The following is a 26,069-nucleotide window of genomic DNA, read 5'->3' on the forward strand; positions in this document are numbered from 1 at the left end:
ATACTAAACACAAACTAAAACTAATTAAGTACTCAAATGGATCTAAAAGTTTAATATTCGGATAACCAGACCCGAATCCGATCCAAACTGAAATATTTTGGATACCGAAATTATCTAAAACAAAATTATATACTTAAATATATTAGTTATTTAAAGTTTTATATCTATTAGATATCCATTAATATGAAAATATCTAAAATAACAAAAATATGTTCAAAATACTGAAAAATATATTTTCTCCATCTAAATATTTAAATTGAACTATTTTTTATGTGAATTTAAGTATTTAGGCTTAAATTATTTAAATTTATGTTTTATATTGTTTTTATTTTCAGATTTTGAGTATTAATTGTATATTTTGATTTTTGTTTAAAAAATTACATAATTAAAATAGATATCCTAACTCGAATCAGAACCGAACCTTCAATAGTTCGAACCACATCTAATCCAAATTCAAACCGAAATTTTTAAATATCCGAATCATATTTAAATTCATAATTCTAGAAATCAAAATCTGAATAGGTCAACTGCATCCGAATGGATATCTCAATGTCCATTCTTTGAAAAAGTTATACTACAAATCTCTTATTACAAGTAAAATAAATAATTTAATCAATTATTTACTCTGCCGTGTTATTAGTATTATAAGAAATGTTCAATGACACAAGAATTGTTGATGTCGTATTTGTCGTCAAGGAAAATGGACGAAGCATAGTTAATATTTCGTATTTGTCTTTTTTTTTAACAGCTTAAGCTATATATATAGAACATATGCTAGATTGCCCCAAAAAAAAAAAAAAAACATATGCTAGATGATCGATAATTTGTTTTTTTATCTAATCATATATAATAGGTAGCAAAAAAAGAGAGTAATATATAGCAGTTGTGTAGTCTTTTTCTATTGTTTTTATGTATGCAATTCGTCACAGTTTTTTGCCGTCTTTTTATATGTCTTTTAGAAAACAAAAAGTGTGGAAGTTGGTGTTGTCTTTTTATATCAAAATATTAGAGATTTTTATATTGTTAAGAGATAGTACATTAAGCATTAAATGATGGGCTTGTATCCAAATACAACAAACTAGGTAATAACCCGCGCCTTGCGCGGGATGTGATTATTAGTTTTGTTATTTTTTAATAAAAACACATTAAATCTGTTTAATCTGGATATTGGTTCAGTTTTAAATTATTTTTTTGGTTTATTCTGTTAGAATGTTTGATTTTTTAGTTTTTTCGGTAGAAACCAAAAATTATTATTATTTGTTTATTTTTATGTTATAAATTTTAGATAATCGTCATGTCCAAACAATGGTTTCATATTATAGTTTGTAAACGGATAATAGTTCAAGAAAAAGAAAAGAAAATTATTAAGACTAATCATTTCACTACAATTTGGTCGGTCGTGAAAGAAGCATTAAGAAAAAATATATTTCAACTTCCAAAAAAAATAGATACTTCAGTAGTGGTAAATACTTATAAAGTTTTCACATCAAGGTGCACATGTATGTGTATATAAAATTATATAAAAATAAATGACAAATATATAAAGATATTGTTAATTAATATTAATGACATTTTTGTTCTAAATAATACATGAAAGATAAAATTAAAATTAATTAAAAGGTAAAAAGGCCTTGATATTAGTGAATTTTTTTATATAAAAAAATCAATTGTATCCGTAAATAGAGGTGGGCACAGATCGAATATCCGAGTATTTGAAGACATTCATGTCGATTCAATCTTTAGCCACTTGGATAGTCGGTGATTATGATATCCGAAATGATTTAGAATTTTAAAGAATATTCGATTTGATCCGTAAATAAAATTAAAAAATTAATTGAAAATTTAATAATAACGTTTTATTACAAAAATAAAATATTATTTACTTTTTAAATTTTAATACCTAATATAATAAATTTAATTTATAAAAATATTGTAAAACTTATATAAACTATAATATATATAACATATATATATATATAATTCTGTACATATATGTATATATATGCATATAATAGATCGAATTTGATAATCGCTCTTAAAAATATTGGTATTTGTGATTTGCTTTTCTTTAATTGTATTTTAGTAATTGATTTGCTTCGTAAAGTTACGGATATCCATATTTTTTGGTTCAATTCAAAACGGATAACGAATTGAATCAAAACTTATTAATATTTTGCCCAACTTTATCGGTAAACAATAAAAATAATATATATATAGTTTAGCTTTTGATTCGTTATTTGTTTTGATTCGAACCGAAAAATCCAAAGTTTTATTGGAACCATGCATATGAGTTTTATATTAAAAAAATAAAAAGTATATAGTGTGAACACATTTATGAATATAGTGTGAATGCATTAGCATATTTATTATCAAATCATTGTGAAGCTGCCACGTGTCTATTATAGTGTGAATGCATTTATTACAATGCTTCTCCTTTAATATATAAGGGATAAGAGTCCTTTTTGTCAGTCTACACAAGAGTATTTCACATCTGTAAATATAAATAGGGGCAAATTGCTTGACGACTTTCATATCTCTTCTCAGTTCATTTTACGTACATTCTCCGACTAAAAAAAGGTTGTAGCAAATGAATTCTCTACAAAAATCCGGAGGTTCTTCGAACGAAGAAGAAGATATGTTACTAGCCATGCAACTTTGCGGCATAGAACTTATCGCTTACTGTGTGAAAACTGCAAGAGAATTAGATTTGCTCGAGATTATGGCTAGAGCCAGGCCCCTAGGGATCCATCTCTCAACGTTGTATTTGGCATCAAAGGCTGCACCAAATAATCCAGACGCTCCGGTGATGATTGATCGATTGCTACGCCTCCTTGTTGCATATTCGGTGTGTACATGTAAATTAGTGAAAGACGAAACAGGAAGAGAGTCAAGGACATACGGACTAGGAAACGTTGGAAAGAAGTTCATCAAGGATGAACATGGAATTTCTATTGCGCCCTATGTGCTTTTCCACTGTTCACATACCAAGGGAGTTACATGGTATGATGGGATATACTAGAGACATTTTTAAATGTCATAAGATTCTGGTATTGTGATTTTATTATGTAATATACACAATATAATATATATATATATATATGTATATAAATAAACATTTCTAAAAAATAAAGTCAATAAAATTTATTACAATGATGAGATATTTCTAAGGTTTATAGTTAATGGTAATTTTTAATACAAGTTTCTTTGCACGAAAAGGTCTTACCTCACGGAGTCGATACTAGAAGGCGGAGCATCGGCATGGGAGAAAGCTAGTGGGGCATTGGTATTTGAATACATGAAGGAAAATGAAAGTCTCAAGGAAGATTTCAACGAGTCTATGATGAGCCATACGACAATAGTAATGAACAAAATATTAGAGAATTACAATGGGTTTGAGAGTTTGAGGGATTCCACGTTGGTAGATGTAGGAGGCGGCATAGGCACTAATCTTGCCCAAGCACTCTCCAAGTTCCCACATCTGAAAGGTATCAACTTTGATTTGCCTCACATCGTCTCGGAAGCTCCCCAAATTCATGGTAAACTTTTTTTTTTTTTTTTTTTTGGGTTCAAATTATTATACACTTTTATCGTGTCTTTTTCTTATTTTCACTCTTTATTGGTAAGCTAGGTTTCACTTCAATGATTCTTAAGATTGATATATTCAAAAAATATCAGAAGTTAGATTGAGGATAACCTTACAACTATGTCTAGTCTAGGAAACATCATATATAAAACAAATAAAAGTTAAGGACTGCAGTTTACACGTATTATTAAACGTTCATGATGCTTCATCTTACCATCATGTCGCCTCGCAGAGCGCCTAGTTATTAGTTCTTTAAAGTGAATAAATAAACTCTTTTCAGGCGTGGAACATATTGGTGGTGATATGTTTGATGAAATTCCACGAGGCCAAGCCATATTGATGAAGGTATATAAATTTGAACTCATTATTATAGTTCAATTTTCACAGCGTATAAGTATATAAATATCTATGGCGAAAATGGACCTACATACGTCAGAATACTTACCTGAAAAGTGGGTCCTTCGGAATTCTGATACTACTCACATTTCATTTTGTTTTGACATGAATAAGTGGATACTTCATGATTGGAGCGATGAAAAATGTGTGGAGATATTAAGAAACTGCAAGAAAGCAATACCAGAAACTGGAAGGGTAATCGTAATCGAAACGATAGTCCCTAGGGAAGTAAACAACACTGATATAGCAACCAAGAATGCACTACATTCAGATGTAGGGATGATGTGTTTAACGCGTGGGGGCAGAGAGAGAACCAAAGAGGAATTTGAAGTATTAGCTATGAAAGGCGGATTTAAACTCCCTAATTTTATTTATGGTGCTTACTCTTTTTGGGTCCTTGAATTATATCCAAATTGAATTGCAATTTTACTTTTATTATGTTGTTGTTAAGTAAACAATATTGTACTCTCTTTCGAGCCTGGAATATTGGTTGTTGTTGAATCTCTGTCTGTAATTTGTATGTGATTTGCGTTTATGTGAGTATAACCCTGATAATGCAATCTTCATCTATATTAAGTTGAAGCTGATATGTATCGTGAAGTCTCTTGTGATTGAATTACTTGTAAAGCACTTTATGCACAAGAATTTGCGGAGTCAACCTAAACGAGATTTTCCGTCTCCTTCTCTCCCTCTCAGGTGAATCTCTTCACGCCTCTCCACAAGTTCTCTCAGGTTTAGTTAATCCTCTCCACTATGCTTCCGGGAGCTTGGGCTAAGCCATTGGCATGGTTTGTGGAATCTATGGTGGAATCAGCTATCTTAGGTGAAGCCTCAACAGAGTGGCCAGCTCTGTCGTCCAAATATATAGGCGAAACATCACAAAGAGGTTGTCAGGAAATCAATAATAGCTTCCAAATATGCTACTCTACCTGTTGTTACTTTGTTTCCAACGGATAAGGATGAATCCGGAAACAAGGAACCTGCATCGAGCCACTACTCCAGAGTATTTGGAGGATGGTACTCCTAATGTAACTATTCCCAACAATGTTCTTCTTCAAGGTTTGCAGAAACAAAAAAAAATACTTGAAGGTCAGTTCCACCGCTGTTTGGTACCTCCTGGTGGTCTCGTATATGCTGTGCTAAACAGATTATGGGGTAGGAAATGTAATATTTCTGTTAGAAAGAGAAGCAACTTTTCTTATATCCTCCACATCCCTGATGAGGACACGAGGAAATGGGTTCTCTCGCGTAGTTTGTGGCATGTGGATGATTGTATAATGTTTGTAGCCCCGTGGACTTCTTCAGAATCTCTATCTCTACTGGAGATCTCAACAATCCCTCTTTAGGTCACGCTTAAAAACATTCTGAGTCAGCTATATTCCATCCTCGGAATTGAATGGATTGCATCTGGTTTAGGGGAACCTATGTTATCACATAAGCCGTGGTTAGATCCTACTATGTTTGGTGAAGCTAGTCTCCTATGTACTCATTGTATATAACCCTCTTGTATTGCTCATTTGAATAATAAGAGAAACATTACGTTTACATTGAAATCATTGTAAAACAGTCCACACATTAGACTAGTACCTATGCTAGATAAGCAAACAAAAATATATCGGTCATCTAGCTATACGACATGCTAAATAAACGAACAAAAGATATTGATCATCCAAAAATATGTGTGGACGTTAGTTCGAGGGAAACCTAACAACTATTGCCCCATCTAGGACATGTTCTTATAGAATACCCTTTCCATTTTAAGAAATTTCCAGTGAACACGGTAATTGTTGCATACATTATCTCTAAAATAATCTATAAGCGAAAATGGAGGAAGTATAGTTAACATTTCGTATTTGTTTTTGTTTTTTACATCTTAGGCTAGAACATCTGCTAGATGGTCAATATTTAGTTTGTTAATATAGCATATGGAATAGCTAGCATAAGTTGTGTAGTCTTTTTCGATTATTTCTATACATATTCGTCCAAGTTTTTGCTGTCTTTTTATGTCTTTTAGAAAAACAAAAAGTGTGGAAGTTGGTGTTGTCTTTTTATATCGATATGGTTGTTGCTTTTTTCAAGAAGAGATATTAGTATAGAGAGGTGATTTCAAACACAACTGTCGTGATGTACGTCATTCTATTTTATTCTCAGCACTCTACATTTTCTTATTAAGCATTAAAAAAGCATGGGTTTGTATCACAATACAACAAATATGAGTTGTATTTGGCAGTCTAGACAAAAATATACCACATTAATCTGTCATATAAATAGCGGCCAATTGCTTGACGACTTTCATATCTCTTCTCTAATTCATTTTATGTGCATTCTCCAACTAAATTTTATTTTTTGTACATAATGAATTCTCTACAAAATTCCGGAGGATCTTCGAACGAAGAAGAGGATATGTTACTAGCCATGCACCTTTGCGGCATAGATCTCATCGCTTACGCTGTAAAAACTGCAACAGAATTAGATTTGTTGGAGATTATGGCTAAAGCCAGGCCCTTAGGGACCCATCTCTCAACGTTGGATTTGGCTTCAAAGACTGCACCAAATAATCCAGACGCTTCGGTGATGATTGATCGATTGCTACGCCTCCTTGTTGCATATTCTGTGTGCACATGTAAGTTAGTGAAAGACGAAAAGGGAAGAGAGTCAAGGACATACGGACTAGGAAAAGTTGGAAAGAAGTTCATTAAGGATGAAAATGGAGTTTCTATCGCGTCCTATATGCTTTTCCATTGTTCACATACCAAGGGTACATGGTATGATCTGATATACTAGAGATACTTCTAAATGTCATAAGATTCTGATTTTATCATTTTATTATGTATGTAAAACTATATCAATATTAATTGAAAATTCTAAACAAATAAATTTAATAAGTAAATTAATACTATAAGGGAAAATTCCATAAAGTATCCTAACTAATTTGGTTAACGTTTTAATACCTAGACTTTTTCTACCAAGTTTAATACGTTAACTAATTATTTTTATTGTAATATATTAACTTTTAATACTATACTCATTTTAATATTGAAACTGTGTGTATTATAATAAAAAAAATCAAACAAATTTGTTTAAAAACCCCAATCTTAAAATTTTTCTACTTTTATTTTAATTTTATAGGAATAATATTAAATAAATTTTGTTATATCTTAAAATTCTAAATTTTTAGTGTCATATTTAATTTTTATTCAAAATTTAAAACTAATTGATTTTTTCATTCAAAAAATAACTTTTTCTAAATTTTATTCATTATGTAGGTACCTTTATCCTTAAAATAAAATAAATTAAACATTTTAAGATTGTTTTTGAATTTGAAATTGTTTTTAATTTCGTTTGAAAATAAAGTAAGCACAATTTGAGTATTAAAAGAACATTGTTTTAAAAGTTAGTGTATTAAAAGGAAAAACAAATATTTATTTATTAACAAAATTAGTTGGGATATTTGTATATTGAGATATTTCCATGATGTTACTGGTATTAATTAGTTCTAATACGAGTTTCTTTTCAAGAAAAGGTCTTACCTCACGGAGTCGATACTAGAAGGCGGAGCATCTGCATGGGAGAGAGCTAATGGGGCATTTTTATTTGAATATATGAAGAAAACTGAGAGTGTCAAGGAAGATTTCAACGAGTCGATGATGAGTCATACGACAATAGTAATGAAAAAAAATTTGAGAACTATGATGGGTTTGAGAGTATGAGGGATTGCACGTTGGTAGATGTAGGAGGTGGGCTAGGCACTAGTCTCTCCCAAGCGCTCTCCAAGTTCCCACATCTTAAATGTGTCAACTTTGACTTGCCTCACGTCGTCTCAGAAGCTCCCCAAATTCATGGTAACCTTTTATTTTATTTTTTCTTGTTATTACTCTTTACTGGTAAACTAGTCTTCACTTCATTGATTATGAAGATTAATATATTCAAAAATATCAGCAGATGTTTGATTGAGGATAACCTTACAAATGGTGTCTAGTTTATTCTAGGAGACATCTTATCAAACAAAGTTGAAGGAGTATAGTTAATACGTATTATAAAACAATATTGGTCCTTCATCTAACCATCATGTCGCTTCGTAAAGTGCCTAGTTAGTTGTTAAAAGTGATTAAATAAACTCTTTCCAGGCGTGGAACATATTGGTGGTGATATGTTTGATGAAGTTCCAAGAGGCCAAGCTATATTGATGAAGGTATATAAATTTGAACTCCATCATCTACTCTATTAAAACAGCAGTGTGACCCATTGATATAGGTTATGTCTAATTAATTATTTTCAACCATACTAACTGCATATAATTATATATCGTGGAACCACCAGCATAATAATCGGGCAGGCCATGTTTACTTCAGCATAATAATCGCACCATTGCATAGAACTAAATATAAACATTATATCGTGGATGTAACCACCATTTTTCTCCGATCTATACTTAAAGGTTTCTGTCATCTTCTATTTGGTACCTAATTAAATGGCCAATATCTAATTTAAATTCTGAGTATATTTGAAATGTGTATTTGATATTATTATGGAAGTACTATTTATAAAGATATACTCTATGGGTTTTAATTAAAATAATTTTTTTAAATTTATTTGATTAAAAATTAATATTTATTAAATGTAATTTTACATAAAGTTAATGAAGACCATATTAATCCATTTACACACACACACACACACACACACACATATATATATATATATATATATATAACATAATATGTTACAAATTATTATTTTCAAAAAACTTTTCAAAAATTTTGTTTTATTTTCGGTGCGGATTGGATTTACTATTGATTTTCAGATATAATTTTTTAAGAACCATTGAAGTATATAGGCCAGATCTAATAGAGTATGAGACTTTCATTTTTGGGTCGATTCCGAATTGAGTTTTTTAAGTATGAATATTATTGATTAATTATGTTAGATAACTACTAAAAAATATAATATGTTGCACATTTTAGAAATAAAGTTAAAAAATAATTTCTGAAATGCATATGGCATAAGTGTATAATTATGTAACTTGACTATTTAATATAGTTATCAAAAATTTTATTAAATTAAATTAATATTAAACACAAATATGATTACAAAAATATTATTCAAAAAAAATATATATATATATATATACCCGCCCTTTCAAGGGCGGGTCATAATCTAGTTATAATTAAATTTTCACATGTAACCATGTGTGGTGAGAATGGACCTACCTACTTCAGAAAACTTAGATGAAAAGTGGGTACTTCTGAATTCTAATACTAAAAAAAGTTTCATTTTGATTTGATTTTATTAAGTGGATACTTCATGATTGGAGCGATGAAAAATGCGTGGAGATATTAAGAAACTGTAAGAAAGCATTACCAGAAACTGGAAGGGTAATCGTAATCGAAACGATAATCCCACGGGAAGTATCCGACACTGATATAGCAACCAAGAACGCACTGCATTTAGATATGATTATGATGTGTTTAACGCGTGGGGGCAGAGAGAGAACGAAAGAGGAATTTGAAGTATTAGCTATGAAAGCTGGATTTAAGCTCCCAAATTTTATCTATGGTGCTTATTCTTTTTGGGTCATTGAATTATACCCAAATTGAATTACAACTTTTACTTATACATGTTATACTTAAATAACGTTCTAATCTCTTTCCAGACTGGAATTTTGGTTGTTGAATCTGTTTCTGTAACTTTTACGGGGTGAACAATCTATTTCCCCACGAAAACTATCGTATAATATCAAATCCCCACCGAACTATGAACTCGTGTTAAAACTCCATAAATTTAAAGTTGTAAACTTATTTCTCTCTAAATTATAAGTTTAAAATTGATTTCTCCCCAAACCGATGATTTGAAACTTAACTGTCCATAGACCAGGTTTTAATTGGTTTACCATTAACCGACCAATTTTAAACCAATTAAGACTTCAATATTGATGATGTTCAAACAAGTAATCCTCTAACTTCTTAAGTTCTAACTAATAACGAGAAGATTTTGTAGTGATTTAGTCATCTTCAGCGAAGGCTGCATCGTCTTGATCACCATCTCCAAAGTCATTATCATCATCTCCACCGAAATTTGCAACTGGAGGAGCTTCATCTTCAAACCCTGGTCCGTCAGGAATATCCATGTCCTCCGTCACTTTCATCGTCTCTAGATTCTCCTCGCTGAAGAAATCAATCATTGGCTTGGATACCTAAACAACACACACAAAACATACTCGGATGCAGAAAGGTTTGTACTTAAACACAAAAAGGAAAGAAAATGATTTTACCTTGAACAATCGGTTTCTCTTCTCAGCACTTTCTACAAGATTTTTCCAGAGCGGATCACTCTTTAATGTTGCAGCTGAACCAACGACCTGATTGCATGTTTCAGTGGAGAATGAATCAGAGAGAGATGACACAAACAATAGTTTCTATGAACTTTTCAGCTTTTCCTATCTTACCAAAACAGAAGACTTAGCTCGTGTAATCCCCACATTCATACGACGAGAGTTAGAGAGAAAACCAATTCCTCCTTTATCGTTAGCTCTAACGCATGAGAATATTGCTACATCTTTCTCCCTTCCCTTTTCACAATGATAAAGACAAAAACAAAGACAAAGACAGCTGTTGAGTTCTTGGTTTGCTTAATGCATTTTTTCAGCATATACTTGATGTTGAAATGTGTGAGAGAGAGAGAGTAGAATATTTGACCTGGAACCCATCAACAGTGTTGATATCAACCACTCTCTCTGCCTCTGCCTCTGAACCAAACATCTCTTTAAACCGGTCTTTGAAAGTTTTAACTTGGTAGCCATAGGGAGATATAATAGCTAGCTGAGAACTTGACTTGAGCTCCGGGTACATGGTAACGAGCCTGTGGTAGATGAGCAGAACAAACTCCACCTCGTCCATGTTTAGTTTAGAGCCAGTTGCTCCATGTTGAGACTCTTTCCCTTCGTGTATATCAAAAAAGCAAAACGGACCAAAGCAACGGTACTTATGCCAGTCACGAGTCGTCTGAGCCTCAATGTCAGCTCCATCTTCCAGTGCCTCTTCATAGAATTCCTTTGACGGAAAGCTTCTTATCTAATTTTTCAGACAAAGACAGAGAGTAAGAAGTGGCTGGTCGATAACCAGATATTCAGTGAGAATCTATAACTTAAGGGATACCTCAGGATGCATCCGGTATTGGGTTTTCAACATGTTCACCGGATAGCCAGCCTTTTGAAGTCTCTCGAACATGCTTGTACCGTAGCTTCATTGACCAAAAGGAAAGACAACAATTCAATAACGTCAATACAACGACATATTAACAGATAAAGTTTGCACGTGATGAGTGGTCTAAAGTACTTACCCAGAATCCTGAGCAACAGTTGAGATTACAGTAGCTGGGAGTTGTTTTGGATCCCCAACCTGATAAAAACAATGTTACCCAAAGCTCAAAAATTTGCTCATAACTGATCATATAAATTAGTAACTCATACACTAATGGTATTTGCACTCTCGTCAGCCACATGTGCAGTTTCAAGATACAACTTATTTTCTTCAATTTCAAGAAAGGTGGGGAAACTTCTATACTCTAAGTCTACTGATGGCATGTAATAAATCATCTATCTATTTTTATCATGTTTGGAACATGAAGGGGTAATCTTATGGAATGTTACCAGAAATACTTGTTTGCACCTAGTAGCCAAGGGGATAAGAGTTGCCGGCTCAACCTGCGCATGTGCACAAGAGTCAAAATTTCATTAGAAGTGAACTCTGAAGACATATAAGCACTTCACTTCCGTAGCAAACAACAAATACTTTCAGATTACATGAGTCAACTCTATGTAATACACGCCATGACAAAAGTCTCATAAATGTTAAGTTTCAAAGATGAAACCATCACACATTATACAGTAGGTATTAGGTAAGACATTCGAGCATTAGTCCGGGGGGGGGCTTACAGCTTGTGCAGCTTCATCTATGATAACGACATCGAAACCACGGTTTGATTTAGCGAGAACTGGAGCCCCACTGAAGCTAAGAGTACAAAACACCTGAAAGTGCAAAGAAACAAGTCTGAAAAAAAAAATATAATCTTAAAGTTACATGAATACGAGGAGGGTTAATTCTCCATACAATTGCAGCCTCGTCCAATATTGAAGTCTTGATGCTATCATCATCAGTTCCTGTGGTTCCTTGTTTTGGTTTATCAATGGCTGAGCCACGCCTTTGTGCCACCTGCAATAGAGTGTTTTTTCTCAGGAAAATGGTCAACAGAACTTGAAATTTCGTTGTTTGGTTCCTCTTAATGTACCACAACTAACAAACCTATAATGATCCGATGACAGTTGGATTCTTTATCTTAAGCAACAAAACCTAACTCACAACGAAAGGCAATCAAAGTGCAAAAGCTATTAGGTACATACGAGGTGATCAAGCCATACTGACTTGACGGAGTGATGTGGCTTGACACCAATTCGTACAATCTTGGGTGCGTATGGCTGGGCGTTTTCGTCACGCAGACCTGAAAGTGCAACACATTAGACCAACACTAACATTCAAATAATGAGACAATGTCTTTTGGATAAAACACATGCCCGTAGTCAGAAGACGTAACACAATCTCATCAAGTGCAGAGTTTGATGGAGCACAGACAAGTACACGTATCCTGTACTTCCGGTTTGCATTAACCACCTCTGGTTTCTGAACAACACACAACAAAAAAAAAGAAAACATAAGCACGGTTATTACAATGTGTGTCTCAGAATAGATCTTCCGACTGACCATATCATTTCCTGAGGTCGGAAAAAAACCATCATCACCATCTTCAGGCATGATAGCATCTCGTGGGTTGACACCCAGAATCCAAGGAGAAGCTAATGCCCAGTGATTATATCTGCAGACAATAGGATTTTATAAGTTCACCAATGGGGATGGAGATGAGAGGAAGAACATACTTCTCCTCAATGGTCATCTGAACTCGACGCTTTAGCTCATGCTCCCTATTATGAAAAGAAGAAAGAAGCATAGTTTAATAATATCAGAAGTCCAAAAGGTTAGCATCAAGAGGATGGGCACGTAAAAAAATCAATACTTAGATTGAACTCGTGCTGGAGTGGCATGCATAACGGCACCAAGAATGCTAAGAATCGTCTGAGTTTTCCCTGTTCCTGGAGGACCCTAGAGAAGGATTGAGTCATTAGTATTCGAATTAGTTCAATTCATCTGCTTGTCAATGCAACTCTGATCTACTCATCTACGTTCCTTATCTTGACAGTCTGAGAGAAAGACATTGAGTGCTAAACAATTCTAACTTCAGGAAGAAGTCAACCTGTATCAAGACAAAGGATCTTCTTGATAGACCAACCTGAAAAATATTTGAGACAAAGAAGATAAATTTAACTGCAAAAGACCCAAAGGAAAAGAAGCTACAAGGCCGCCAGACAGACTTACATCAATTGCCTCCTTTTGAGATTTATTAAGATTTTCGGTAAAGTAATCATGCAGAGGTCCAGATATTTTCCAAGCATCATCTCCATAACCACAAGACTTTTCTGCTGCAGTAAAGATTAAATCCTTGAAAGGAAGCGAACTGATCGATCGTAGTGCTGTATATTCCCTAATAATGGTTGACAAACCACATAACTGCAAAATGCAACATTCAATTAATAAATCAGAAAAACAGAAGCCAGGTTAGCACAGCACTACAGGACTGACCTTTAAAGTGTGCACCCTTTTGTCTACGAGGTTGGCAGATGATGTAATAAGAGAACGAATATTTGAGAGAGATCGGATAAAGGGCTTTGTTCTAGAGGATTTCGTTTTTTTGGTTATCTGCACCACCTCTTCAGCTAAATACATCCGAAGTCGAAGACTAGTACTACTTAGACGGTTTTCCACAATAGCAAACCCATAAGATGAAGGAAACGAACTCCCTTTAACCTGGAAAGAAAAAAAAAAGTCAAAGCTCTAACTGACAATCCAACATTCAGATAAGACAATATGAAAGGAGTTATCAGAGAGATATAAAGAAACCTCTTCTTTAGATAGCAATAAGAGATCATTTGGACCAAGAGACTTATATTTATTAACTTTATTATCATCCTCCACGCGTTCGCGTTCGTCAGTGACTTGTAGAATGTGAAACCCATCAGCCTCGCTGCACTCCATTACCAATCTCAGTTCAGACCCCGATGCTGCTAAGAGGAAAAACGAATGTCAACCTTACTTTTATACACAATTTTAGAGAAGAAGAAAGGATGAAAACCTTCTTCTTCAGGATCTTGATTCTGCAAGATTTGAGCTTTAACTTCCTCAAAGAGGAGTGGCTCAAAGGTCTCAAAATAATCATCAACATCTTTATAAGTATTCTTCACAACACTCAACTTGGCTTTAGTATCCTTCTTGTTCTTCGTCTGTATTTACAAAAGGAATTAAAATAGATATATATAAGAAAAAAAAAAACGGAGTAGTATAAATAAATGAATTTCTTTTTACCTCAGTCTCTTTTAAAAGCTGTGTATAGTCCCAACCCAAAATAATCTTATGGAAACGAGCAACAGCTGCTGCTTCTTCTTCTTCTTGGAACTTCCCCTTGTCAATGGCCATCCTTCTGTCTCTGCTCAAATTCTACCGCCAGATTGATTCTCTACATGAACATGTCTCCAAAAAACGAAATCGAGGAAGAAAGTTATTATTAACTTTGATTCAATGCAAGCATTAGCATAATGTCATCGTATAAATAATCAGTAACTAAGGAAGCAAAAAACAGACTTTGGACACTGTCTGCCTATTTTAGAACACACAAAGAGAGAGAGAAAGAGAGGAACGCACAAGCCGGAGAGTGAAGGCGAGATCTTGAACAAGTGGCGGCGACAATTTCGGTTCGTTTGATGCTTTAAAGAAGAAGCCCTCGTGTCCTGTCGTGGGGGCGGAGCACCTTCCTTTTTCTTTTCTTCTAGCTCCCCTCCCTCCCTCCCTCCCTCCCTGCGTCTAGGGGTGGGCAAAAAACCCAAACCGAACCGAATCGAACCAACCAAACCGAAGTTAAACCGAACCAAACCAAACCGTGCTCTTTATGTAACCCAATTGGTTCATGTTTTACTCAACCCGAACGGTTTAGTTTGGTTTGGGTTTAAACCGAACCAAACCGATAATCCAATATATATATAGTAAAAATATATATGATATATATATATGTATTAACATATTGTAAATTTTAGTTAAAGTTTCGTTTTCGTTTTTTCATAACTTTCATATCTTTAAAAAAAATTATAAATACGATTCAAATAATACTATTATATATAAAATCATGTAGCATAAGTTTTTATATTCTTACTCTATCGTTTATGAGTTGATTATTTTTTAATAAAAGTATAAAACTAATGCCTTCATATTTTATAACCAACCCAAACTACACCGAACCAAACTAGACCATAATAATGTAAACCAAACTAAATCTAAACCAAACCGAACTGAACCGAACCGAATTAAACCCAAACCGAACCCAACCCAAAGCTACTTTGGTTTTAATTGGTTTGAGTTTTATAAAACCCAAATTACCCAAACCAAACCGAACCCAAACCGAACCCGAAACTAAACCGAAATGCCCACCCCTACCTGCGTCTCTCGTTGGTTTTGTTTTTGTTAACCCCCTCCCGGTTTAGTATAATTATTGGCCTGTTTTTTCTTTCTTTCTTTTTTTTTTCCATCAAGATTAGTTATAATAATAAAAGGCCAAGCCCAAGATTCTCAGAAACCAACACAAGACCATTGTGCTACAAACAAGAAGGCCAAAACCCAAAAACACTAAGACGGGCTTAAGGCCCAATAACCAAACCCAGCAACTCGTAGACCCAAGAGAGAATCGGATGTCGGCCCGACTTCCATCGCTACCCGCAACATCTCCTCCTCCTCGACTACCACCGGAGAATCATCCACCGATTCACCGAATCACACCCAAGCTCTTTAACTCCTCACCTTCTTCACCGCGACCACCAAACCTCCCAGGCGCGCCTAAACATGGAGAGAATCAATCGTGACCGAGATCTCATCCGCCAAAGTTCAAAACAAGGACCAAGGAGGGGCTTCGCACAAACAACGACCTTTCCAACGGCCTGTTTTTTCTTTCTTTCTTTTTGGCCCTTTTTTTCCAAATTGATTATATAATCAAACTATTAAAACTGAACCACGAATAAATTTTTATGTTAATAATTTACCATCCAATACCACTAAATTTATAAATAGCAATTTTCATAAAAAAATTATTACGAAATTGCTACCTAATAAATTTAAAAGATATACAATCCTTAGTTTACTTTAAAATAAATAAAAAACCAATTTTGCAATCCATAAAAGAAAAACTATAAAATAGATTCAATTATCAGATTAGTTTATTGGTTTATTAAAAATTAAATTAATCAAAATCGTTTAAATCTTCAAAATAATAAAACTAACTCAGTTATATTTAATTAATTAGCCTCTTCTAATTTAATTAGTACAATAATGTATGTGATTAATTTTATAACGTTTACAAAAATTAAAAAGCAAATAGTTTATATTAATTTTAAGATTTTCAATCATAGAGTTACATACGTTTATCACATTTTCGGTTCCTAACAAACCCAAACCGGTTTACAAACTGCATATATGAAACCCCCAGAAGCTGAAAGAGGAAGCTCCATTCAAGTACGGTTTAGTAATTTCTGATGGTGCTACTAGTGCAAGGGGTGCAAACAAGATCAACCGTTGAGATACACACACGCAGAACTTCGTGAACAACTCCTCGTTGCAGCACTCGTAGAACCGTTTCTTCTTTCCCCGTTACAACATCAGCCAGAGACACCTGACGCGAAACAGTCTCGTCTCTCATTCGTCTCCCACGTGACCATCTACCTAACGTCAACCATTTCACCCAAACCAGCTGCTCCGAGACTCCACACCGCCTCATCCCTTCCAAAACTTGCTCCCGCGGTTTCAGGTGTTTTATACAGTAGATGAGTCCAACCAGGTTGAGCAGAACACTCGAGTTTGGTTTGAAGAGAAACAGCTCCACATCTTGAAACCCTAACCGCATCGAGCTCATGGTTTCGACCGCGTGTAGATACTCGCTGGCCTCTAGTGATAACGCAGCAGGCCACTCTGTCACAAATGCAATCACCTCGGAAGCTCTAGATGCCATTTCCATGTGCTGCATCACGTAAACTCTTCTCCATTCCTAAGGAAATGTTTTAGAACAAAATAAGCATAAATAAACCTTATATCTACTCGAATCAAAGTAACATAGAAACTCAGTTTCTTTCACAAGAAAAGGCAACAAAAACATACCCAAGATACGAAACTAGTCTACATGTAAGTTATACAATTCATCATCACCAGTAAAACAGATCCATATATTAATGATTAAGCCATGAGCAAAAAACTCTAAAATCTACTTGAATATGAAAAGAAACAAGAATATATGGAGATAACTCCCTCTACCTGAGAAGTTTCATCGGTTTGTGCATCAGGAAACAGAGTATTGTCTCCATCAAAAGTGGACAACAAGGGCCATCTCTCCTTAAATAGAGGTTCCCATAAGATGTCAGAACCACATAGCTCTCTCCAGAACCTAGAACAGCTACTGAGTGCGCAAAGATCAGTCACCTGTCCAATCATCAAGAATCAGTCTCAGAAAGTTTATAATCAAGAAAAAGAACACAAAGCAGTAAATTTAGCAAGAACCTCAAGATAAGATCCGATCTTCAAGATTATGTCCTGTGGGAGAGCGCTACAAGAAAATCGAATTGAACAATTCATGGTTTTTTTTTTAATCCAATCTACAATTTCTTTGATGTTTGTGTCTATATTTGGTTTATAAGGAGTACACGTTACAAAAGATGATGATGATGATGACGACGACGACACCGACGAGCTTAATCTTAAATACCCAATAGCTTTTGAAAAATTCTAATATGTCTCCATATAAAATTTAATTTCTTTTTTTATTTTATTTTAAAGGCAAAATCTATGTAAAGAAATAAAAGGGTTTAATGATTCTCTTATACAAAGAGTTTTTCTAAATCATGTGCAGAAACAAAAAAAATTAAATAGTTTTCAATTTTGACATTAATATCTATCTATATATATATATATATAAATATGTTCGCCTCCCTCATGAGATGCCACGTCATCAAGTCGTGCGTTATGGGAGTGACACGTGTCCCATTTTATATTTGGGGCCAAAATAAAACAAAAAACTATCAGGAGTAATTGAACCCAGCACCTCCAGCACTGGTAATTTCTCTTAGAATCACTAGGCTAAAGTTACTTTTTATAAATATGTGGCCATGAAAATACTTATTATCGTGTTGGCTGGAAATCCATGTTTCTTCTGCTTGTGGCCAGGGCCGGCACTGAACTGACGTCAAGATGAAGATCGTGAAGTTAAAAACTTTGCTCCAAACAGTTTTACAATGTTTCCAACCTTTATAACTTGATGCATATAATATATATCAAAATACATTTGTTGTACACGCTTTTATTAGTTTTGCTTTTAAAAGAAGGTATTTGCAGTTATAAATATTTTGTGTGAGTGAAGTAATGGTTGAAAACCCTTTATACATATGTCATTTTAAAATAACACCCAACTTCTATATATAGTCAATACATATGTCCATATTATATTCTCGACTAAATATTTTCTCTTTTAAAAATATAGAAAACAATTTTTTTAGTCCACAAGAAAATGTTGTAGAGCAAGTATGCATTATACAAAATAATATATATTTAAAATCCATACGCAAAAACATAAAAGTTGATATAGGCCTCTTTCTGACACATGCACACTCCACTATGAATAAGAATTTAAAAAAAATAGTATTGTCATTAAACTTTATCACAAATCCATATTTGTACATCTATAATTATGAGTTGGACAATTAGTTAATTTGATACAGTACCAAAGCAAGAATAATAAAAAAATAACTATACCACCGCATACTAATAAGTAACACATAACAGATAACCAAATTCTTGAATCTTAAAACAAATTTCAACTCGAGCATTTAGTAAATATCAAATTAACTAATATCCCGTCCGTAGGGCGGGCCGACCCTAGTTTATATACATATATATCTGTATTTTTGTTTCTTTTTAATTAGTTTAATTATTTTTTCTTTTTTTATAGACATTCGTTTTAAAGATCAAGTGGTAGCGGAGTTTGAATCTCTCTGGAAAAATGCTCAGTCCGGCCAGATCTGACTTACATGGGAAAGAAGAACACTGTTACTTCTCGCCATCTTTGTAAATGAGTCTATCCACACATCTCCGAAAAACTGTTTCGTATAAAACGGAATAAGACTAACTCGGAGACAAAGACTGGGCCAGTCAATAGGGTTAGTGATCCCACTAAATCAGAAATCATTGTATTTGTATTATAATATATTATATTTATTAATTGTTTATTTTAAATATGTCTTTTATTCTTTATACATGTCTTTATTGCAATACATAAATTCTAATAAATTTTGGTGTTTTGTTCGTTTCAGTTATAATTAAAATTTAGTATTTTTTTATATTTTTTAATGTACATTTACAATTAATTTTGATTTTTTATATATACAAAAATCGATATATAAGTCAATGTAAAATATATGTGTACTTATATTTAGTTTACTTTTTAATAATTATATATATATTGATAGTGATATATGATTAAAATGGTAAAAATCAATATGTTAATTAACCTAAGAACCGATAAATTTAAATAAAATTTAATCATTTAATTATCAACAAAAGATTTATTTTATTAGTACTAATGCTTTATTTTGTATTTGTTAATGTACATTTACAATTAATTTTGATTATATATATATATATATATATACTGAATATGATATATAAATTGATGTATAATATACATGTACTTATTTTTAATAAATTGATATATATATTAATAGTGATATATGAGTTACTAGTTATTAATATATTTTAAAATTTTGGCTAAACATAAATATTTATATAAAAAGTTATTTTAATGATGATATTAAGAACTATTAGTCATTACAATATTTAGAAAACCTTGCCAGGAACTAGAAATGTACATATTAATGTTTTCTAACAATGTTTTCTATCAAAGTTTTATTCGCAACCCCCAAATAAATTAATAAAATAATATTATAACTAAAATCAATGAAACTAAAAGAAAAATAAAACAACTCTTAACTGTAAATAAATAATAATAAACTAATTTATATGGTTCTTAGGTGTAACCAAAAACCAAACCACATTTCTATTTCTGTCTAGTTTAATTTGGTTCGGTTTTACCATATTAGACATCCATGTTTTTAAAAATTGCTTGAAATACATTTATGTCGAATATCACTTTTCAAAAATACATTCAATTAATATTTGAATTCAGTGTTAGTCTTTAGTATTTGGTATCAAATTAGAATTTCTCCATTTACTATATGGCACCATTAACAATGTTATTTGTGTAGTATTTGGTATGTTTCGTTGTTTTGGTCTCTGCATCGCTTACTCTCTCTTGTGCTTGTGTGGTTCTTGGCAAGAGTTCCGGCTGTTCAATGATTAGACAACTCTCTTCTTTCCCTTTCTTAAAGATTGTTTATGGGTTTAGACGTGGGAGCGTAGCTTTGTCTAATGATCATTGTAGTTATTTATGTGATGCCTATTGTTTGGGCTCTTGATTCTCTCTTGTGGACTAAGTTTCCGGAGACTGTAAAGTGTTTCCGCTGCCTTTGGATTTTCCCATTTCTTAGTTTTATCGATCGAATTCAGATGAAAAGAAAAACACTGTTATTTGTGTAAATAGCCAATTCACCATTTTGACCCCAAGTTTAGGTTTCTGAACTCCTCATTCCAAGACATCTCACACAAAAAGGTATGAAAAGTAGACAATGAAATGTATTTGATTTTACAAAGATGTTAGATGGTTGTACAGCTCTGTCTCAGTCACACCACTAAACAAAGTTACATCACAAAAAGAAAATGCATATACTAATCTTCTTTTTTACACAGATAGCCTTTACCCTTCTCAGTTCCTCTTCACCATCTCAGACTCAGTTATCAAATAACCAAAGAACTTATATATTTGCTTCTTTTCGGCGGGAACATTTATCATTACTTAAAAACAAACCCTCTGATCCATTTAGAGTGTTTGTATCCACCGACTCTACTCTCAGTACAGCGCTTCCCATGGTGCTCCGATTAAGTTAAGTGCAGTTGCTGCGATATGAGATGGCATGAGTCCAGCTTCAGCCATTTGGTCAGCTGGTGAGCCGTGGTCGATGTACCGATCAGGCAACACCATTGGTCTCCACTGATACATAGCCAAAATTACAAAACCATTAGAGATCAAGAAGACAAAAGCAAAACTTATTAGGAATATATGTAAAAAAAAAAGTTTAATAAACCTTGAGCTTCCCATCGAGAAGACCATCAAGAGCAAGAAACTGAACAACGTGGGATCCAAACCCGCCAATGGAACCTTCTTCAACCGTGATCAGTACCTCGTGCGACTTAGCTAAGCTGCGAATAAGAGCACGGTCCAACGGCTTGCAGAAACGTGCATCTGCCACGGTTATGTTTAGGCCACGTTCTTGGAGCATCGCTGCTGCTCCTAAACAGCTCTGAACCGCTGAGCCATAACCCAACAACGCAACCCTCTCTCCTTCTTTTAGGATCCTACCTTTCCCAACCTCAAGTGGAACACCTTTGTTTCCTGGAGGTAATGCGACCCCAATACCGTTACCTCTAGGGTAACGGAAACAAGAAGGACGGTCATCAATAGCAGAAGCGGTTGCAACCATGTTAAAGAGCTCAGCTTCATCTGATGGAGCCATTACTATCATGTTGGGAAGACAAGCCATAAACGTAACATCAAAAGCTCCACAATGTGTTGGACCATCAGCTCCCACAAGTCCAGCTCTATCCATTGCAAATCTCACCGGTAGTTTCTGCAAATCTACATCATGTACAACCTAGAGAAAAAGCACACCACATACTCTTATTAGTCTTTTCACAAATGTTTCATTTGAAAGTTTTATAATGATGATCAAATAATGTTGTGAACTTCCTTTTTATGGTATCCCGGACCTGCCCAGACTATTCAGAATGTTGAGAACTTGCCTGGTCATAAGCTCGCTGCATGAAAGAAGAATAGATTGCACAGAAAGGCTTAAGGCCTTCACATGCTAAACCAGCAGCAAAAGTAACTGCATGTTGTTCCGCTATTCCCACATCGAAACATCTTGTCGGGAAGCGACGTTGGAAGAGGTTTAAGCCAGTCCCACCTCCCATAGCTGCATGAATCGCAACCACGTCCTTGTCTACCTCTGCTTCCGCGACCAAAGCCTCCGCAAAGTAAGTTGTGTAAGACTGAGTCTTGTTACTACTTTTGAACTGTTTACCCGTAGCTGGATCGAATTTCACAACACCTGAAAGAAAAATGAATCAATATAAGTATATCACACACTTCCTTGAGAACTAAAGGAGAAAAATTATCCATTTAATTACCGTGGTACTTGTCATCAGCTCTCTCTGCGTAAGGATAACCACGACCCTTCTCTGTTACGACATGAATAAGTACAGGACCTGTGGTTCTGGCACTCTTAACTTCTTTAAGAATGGCTACCATATCATCTATGTTGTGCCCATCAACTGGACCAATATAGTACAGACCAAGTTCTTCAAACAGTGTTGATCCAGTCCCACTTATCATTCCTCTAGCATACTCATCAACCTTAGCAGCCAATTGGTGCATTGGCCCGCCTATTTGCTTTGTCACACCCTGTACACAACAACAAAAGATTAGGATTCTTTACTATTCTAGAAAAGAAATGGAATATATATATACTTGCCTTTGCGACTTCTCTCAGCTCTCTGAGAGCTGGGTTTGACTGCAACCGACTAAGAGCACTGCTCAAGGCTCCAACAGGTGGACTTGGTCCATCCAAAGTAGCAGTAGGTAATGAGACTTGCTTGTTGTCATTGAGAATGACAATCATATCAGAGTCTAGATATCCAGCGTTGTTCATTGCTTCATAAGCTTGCCCTGCTGTCATAGCACCATCACCAATCACAGCAACCACATTGTTGCTCTTCCCTTTCAAATCCCTTCCTACAGCCATTCCTGTAAGTAAAAGCCAAAAACTTCTGATTAAGTTGGTTTTTCTTGTTTACCACAACACAAGGTAAAGACACACCAAAGGGATTTTACTTACCTAAGCCAGCAGATATTGTGGTTGAGCTATGTCCGGTACCAAAGCAATCATGTTCACTCTCTCCTCGCTTGGTGAAACCGGAGAGACCATTGGTTTGCCTCATTGTCGGCATCTTCCCTCTTCTACCGGTAAGAATCTTGTGAGGATAAGACTGATGACCAACATCCCAAAGAATCTTGTCCTGTGGAGTGTTGAAAATGTAGTGAAGAGCCACAGTGAGCTCTACAACACCAAGACTTGACCCCAAATGTCCACCCGTTTTTGAGACGTTGAAGATCACATCTGATCTCAGCTCATCAGAGAGTTGTTTCAGCTCCTGCCAATGAGTTAACCATCAATAATGAAGCTTAAAAATCAAATGGATCAAGTCTTGAGGTTGATTCAATTTTTTGTTTACCTTGATGGAAAGATTTTTCATGTGGATTGGGTAATTGATGGTGTCAAGCAATGGAGTTGGTGGTCTGTTTGAGTAATATTCTCCCTTCTCTACAAGTGAAGCATTCACTTTTACCTTTTTGTTTGACTGTACACACAAACCAAAATCAACAACAAGATGAGAACAAAAACCACCACCAAAGAGGCAAAGTCACTGGTCTATTTTCACAGCAGGTTCAATAAACTAACATAGAAAAAGGGTCGAACATGTTTGACTTCTGTCAAAAATGAAGTAAACCCATTATTTAATTCAAGATTTAGCCAAATGGGTTACTACAAAAATCACAACAAAAAGGCTAAAATTGACCTTATAATCCAACAAAGTTCTAGAATCATATATCCATGGATGACAAGAGACGAGAGAGAGAGAAGTGAATCTTACATGGGAATTGTTGGGTCTGCGACATGGTGATGGAAGATCTGTAGCCAAAGATCTAGAAGAAGACAGAGAAGTTTGTTTACAAGAATCTGTTAAAACACCTTTGGCTATTATGTAAGAAGGAAAAGCAAATGCAGACAGAGCCATAGAGAAAGGGATAGACTTTAAAAACTTGGGTAAGAAAAATGTAAGTTAGATCAGATGATTTATGAGGAACAAAGAGAATCTAATTAGGAAAACTGAGGTTATCAAGAACAGTGAAAAATCAATAAGTGTACTTTTAGAATCCACTAAAAATGAGAAGTGATGATAACATGTGGTGGTGGTGGTGACAGTGGTGGAGAGTTGAAGAAGAGAAAAGATGGAGACTTTTTGTAATAAAACGACAAGAAAGCTAACTTCATGGACTATGAATTTTCCAAGTAATGGTGTTTGGTATTTATAACAGTGAGATGGTGCGTGATCCGCAGAGACGTTGAGGTTTTGGTTGGTCCACGTCAACCAAGAAATCCTACTTTTAGATAGATATTGATAATTCATTATAGTGTGTATATATTACTACCTATTTTGTTTTATTTTCTTTTATATGCTTTTTTTAATAAAAAAGTGAAAATAATGGTTGCTTCATTCATGGAATGTTTTTCTTACAACTAATGTGCCAAAGATTAGAAAGATTATTGTGATATAAGGAAATATCTTAGCCAAATAAAACTCGTCTAAATAACAAGAACATATTGGATCCGTTTATTTTCCATTCTAAAATATTTTTTTTAATATTTTTTAATTCAACTCTATTTTTCATTCTATGATAAAATAATTATGAAATTATTTTAAAAATATAGTGATGCATTTGTGTTTTTGCTTTGATGAAAAATAGAATAATATATTAGAGATACTCTAAAATAAATGGTTCTTCTAGTCATCGTTAGTGTATACATGATTTTAGTATTTACAATTTTCAAAAAATAAAAAATTACATTTAAAAGTATCTTAAAATACACGTAGCATAATTCAATTTAAAAAATTAGGTTTATTAAAGAACTAACATATTTGTATCATGTGATGTCAATACAAAATAATAATTACACTAGTATTTTTTTTCAAAGCTACCGATAGTATATATATCATAATTTAATAAAATATTATATTTAATAAATAACTAATATATATATATATATGTTTTATGTGATGTCATTACAATATAATATTGCTAAACGAATAACACCGAAACATTATTAATGTTGTTTTATTAAAATTTCAATAAAGAGCGATTTGCATAGAAAATATACAATAATAATGAAATTTGCAAGAATGGAAAAGAGTGGTGGAGCCCAACATTGTTAGGTGTGAAAATACACTGCTAACCCTACCACTTATATCTCTCTCATTCTCTTTTTAAAATAAATAAAATAAAAATAAATTAATTCTTTCCCGATAAAGGAACGTCGGCACAAACATACATTCTGATATCGAAGAAATGTCAGAACCCTAGACAACCGGATTCAGCAAAAATGAACAAGCATAAACACAACAAAATCTTGATCAAAATCTAAAGAGAGGAGATTATAGCCCGGGAAAAAAGACAGAGGAGCTATTGCCCCATCCCCGACGAACGCAAATGGGTATTGGATCCGATGACCTCGCAGCTTCTCGGCAGCCGGTGTGTTTGAAACCGTACATCGATCCATCCACGATTAGTCTTCACCAAAACAGCCATCCCTAGAGTTGCCTCGCGCCCCGACCGCCGAAATCTACAAGAGACCCGACTCTCAAACTCCCTCTGCCAAGTTCAGCTGCTGCCTTGCCGTCACACACATCCTACAGCACCGCGCACAAACCCTAAGGTCTACCGGCCAAGAAGAGCTTCAGCGTCTAAGAGGGAGATTTCCCGGAGAACAGCCATCCCCGAGACAAGCTCGTCGACACAAGAATCTTCACAGGGACGGCGTAACAAGAAGACCTTAGTCCCCATAGAGACTGTTCATCGCACAAAGATAATATAATAATTAGCCAGCTAATATGAATTATTAATGTTTACCTGTTTGTTAATTTAGCGGGCTAACATTCATTAACATTAGTTA

The 26,069-nt window shown here is 34.1% G+C and overlaps 4 protein-coding genes and 1 pseudogene across 8 annotated transcripts; 2 read left to right on the top strand and 3 right to left on the bottom strand.

The window, feature by feature from the left end:
• Window positions 1-2,461: 2,461 nt before the first annotated feature.
• LOC103870469 (caffeic acid 3-O-methyltransferase) lies at window positions 2,462-4,572 on the top strand. Its single transcript, XM_009148597.3, has 4 exons — window positions 2,462-3,000; window positions 3,217-3,536; window positions 3,864-3,928; window positions 4,094-4,572. The coding sequence occupies exons 1-4, from the start codon at window positions 2,588-2,590 to the stop codon at window positions 4,394-4,396; spliced, it is 1,101 nt and encodes a 366-aa protein (XP_009146845.1). The 5' UTR covers window positions 2,462-2,587; the 3' UTR covers window positions 4,397-4,572.
• A 254-nt stretch (window positions 4,573-4,826) lies between these two features.
• On the top strand, window positions 4,827-9,653 carry LOC103870507 (annotated as a pseudogene).
• A 154-nt stretch (window positions 9,654-9,807) lies between these two features.
• LOC103870484 (probable helicase MAGATAMA 3) lies at window positions 9,808-15,589 on the bottom strand. 5 transcript variants are annotated; one of them, XM_033290367.1, is made up of 22 exons: window positions 15,571-15,589; window positions 14,785-14,925; window positions 14,449-14,599; window positions 14,219-14,366; window positions 13,987-14,150; window positions 13,669-13,893; window positions 13,405-13,596; window positions 13,283-13,318; window positions 13,046-13,131; window positions 12,909-12,953; window positions 12,736-12,847; window positions 12,549-12,654; window positions 12,378-12,475; window positions 12,088-12,189; window positions 11,913-12,005; window positions 11,628-11,681; window positions 11,318-11,376; window positions 11,134-11,218; window positions 10,675-11,049; window positions 10,425-10,547; window positions 10,251-10,337; window positions 9,808-10,172 (listed from the first exon to the last, which is right to left on the bottom strand). In XM_033290367.1, the coding sequence occupies exons 3-22, from the start codon at window positions 14,557-14,559 to the stop codon at window positions 9,981-9,983; spliced, it is 2,493 nt and encodes an 830-aa protein (XP_033146258.1). In that variant the 5' UTR covers window positions 14,560-14,599; window positions 14,785-14,925; window positions 15,571-15,589; the 3' UTR covers window positions 9,808-9,980. The 5 variants fall into 5 exon arrangements, with proteins under 5 accessions (XP_033146258.1, XP_009146865.1, XP_009146880.1 ...); XM_009148617.2 differs by lacking the exon at window positions 15,571-15,589 and having other exon boundaries at window positions 14,785-14,950; XM_009148632.2 differs by lacking the exon at window positions 15,571-15,589 and having other exon boundaries at window positions 13,987-14,147; window positions 14,785-14,949.
• An 898-nt stretch (window positions 15,590-16,487) lies between these two features.
• On the bottom strand, window positions 16,488-17,931 carry LOC103870518. Its single transcript, XM_009148653.3, has 3 exons — window positions 17,674-17,931; window positions 17,431-17,595; window positions 16,488-17,167 (listed from the first exon to the last, which is right to left on the bottom strand). Exons 1-3 carry the CDS (start codon window positions 17,746-17,748, stop codon window positions 16,646-16,648), a joined length of 762 nt encoding a protein of 253 aa, XP_009146901.1. The 5' UTR covers window positions 17,749-17,931; the 3' UTR covers window positions 16,488-16,645.
• A 2,897-nt stretch (window positions 17,932-20,828) lies between these two features.
• On the bottom strand, window positions 20,829-24,409 carry LOC103870527 (1-deoxy-D-xylulose-5-phosphate synthase, chloroplastic). Its single transcript, XM_009148665.3, has 8 exons — window positions 23,992-24,409; window positions 23,572-23,697; window positions 23,175-23,490; window positions 22,812-23,083; window positions 22,468-22,741; window positions 22,081-22,388; window positions 21,366-21,932; window positions 20,829-21,271 (listed from the first exon to the last, which is right to left on the bottom strand). Exons 1-8 carry the CDS (start codon window positions 24,133-24,135, stop codon window positions 21,131-21,133), a joined length of 2,148 nt encoding a protein of 715 aa, XP_009146913.1. The 5' UTR covers window positions 24,136-24,409; the 3' UTR covers window positions 20,829-21,130.
• Window positions 24,410-26,069: the final 1,660 nt, after the last annotated feature.

This window comes from Brassica rapa, chromosome A01 (genome assembly GCF_000309985.2).
Source record: "Brassica rapa cultivar Chiifu-401-42 chromosome A01, CAAS_Brap_v3.01, whole genome shotgun sequence".
NCBI classification, from domain to species: domain Eukaryota; kingdom Viridiplantae; phylum Streptophyta; class Magnoliopsida; order Brassicales; family Brassicaceae; genus Brassica; species Brassica rapa.

Excerpts from the sequence above, each read along its gene's own strand:
- LOC103870518 (XM_009148653.3), bottom strand. The coding sequence starts at position 17,748 with ATGAATTGTTCAATTCGATTTTCTTGTAGCGCTCTCCCACAGGACATA. Across the intron at positions 17,596-17,673 it reads AGATCGGATCTTATCTTGAG|GTGACTGATCTTTGCGCACT; the intron begins GTTCTTGCTAAA and ends ATGATTGGACAG. Across the intron at positions 17,168-17,430 it reads AAACCGATGAAACTTCTCAG|GAATGGAGAAGAGTTTACGT; the intron begins GTAGAGGGAGTT and ends ACATTTCCTTAG.
- LOC103870469 (XM_009148597.3), top strand. The coding sequence starts at position 2,588 with ATGAATTCTCTACAAAAATCCGGAGGTTCTTCGAACGAAGAAGAAGAT. Across the intron at positions 3,001-3,216 it reads CATACCAAGGGAGTTACATG|GTCTTACCTCACGGAGTCGA; the intron begins GTATGATGGGAT and ends TTGCACGAAAAG. Across the intron at positions 3,537-3,863 it reads GGAAGCTCCCCAAATTCATG|GCGTGGAACATATTGGTGGT; the intron begins GTAAACTTTTTT and ends AACTCTTTTCAG.
- LOC103870527 (XM_009148665.3), bottom strand. The coding sequence starts at position 24,135 with ATGGCTCTGTCTGCATTTGCTTTTCCTTCTTACATAATAGCCAAAGGT. Across the intron at positions 23,491-23,571 it reads TGAAAAATCTTTCCATCAAG|GAGCTGAAACAACTCTCTGA; the intron begins GTAAACAAAAAA and ends ACTCATTGGCAG. Across the intron at positions 21,272-21,365 it reads TTCTCGATGGGAAGCTCAAG|TGGAGACCAATGGTGTTGCC; the intron begins GTTTATTAAACT and ends GCTATGTATCAG.
- LOC103870484 (XM_033290367.1), bottom strand. The coding sequence starts at position 14,559 with ATGGCCATTGACAAGGGGAAGTTCCAAGAAGAAGAAGAAGCAGCAGCT. Across the intron at positions 14,367-14,448 it reads AGCTTTTAAAAGAGACTGAG|ACGAAGAACAAGAAGGATAC; the intron begins GTAAAAAGAAAT and ends TTGTAAATACAG. Across the intron at positions 10,548-10,674 it reads ACACTGTTGATGGGTTCCAG|GGAAGGGAGAAAGATGTAGC; the intron begins GTCAAATATTCT and ends CATTGTGAAAAG.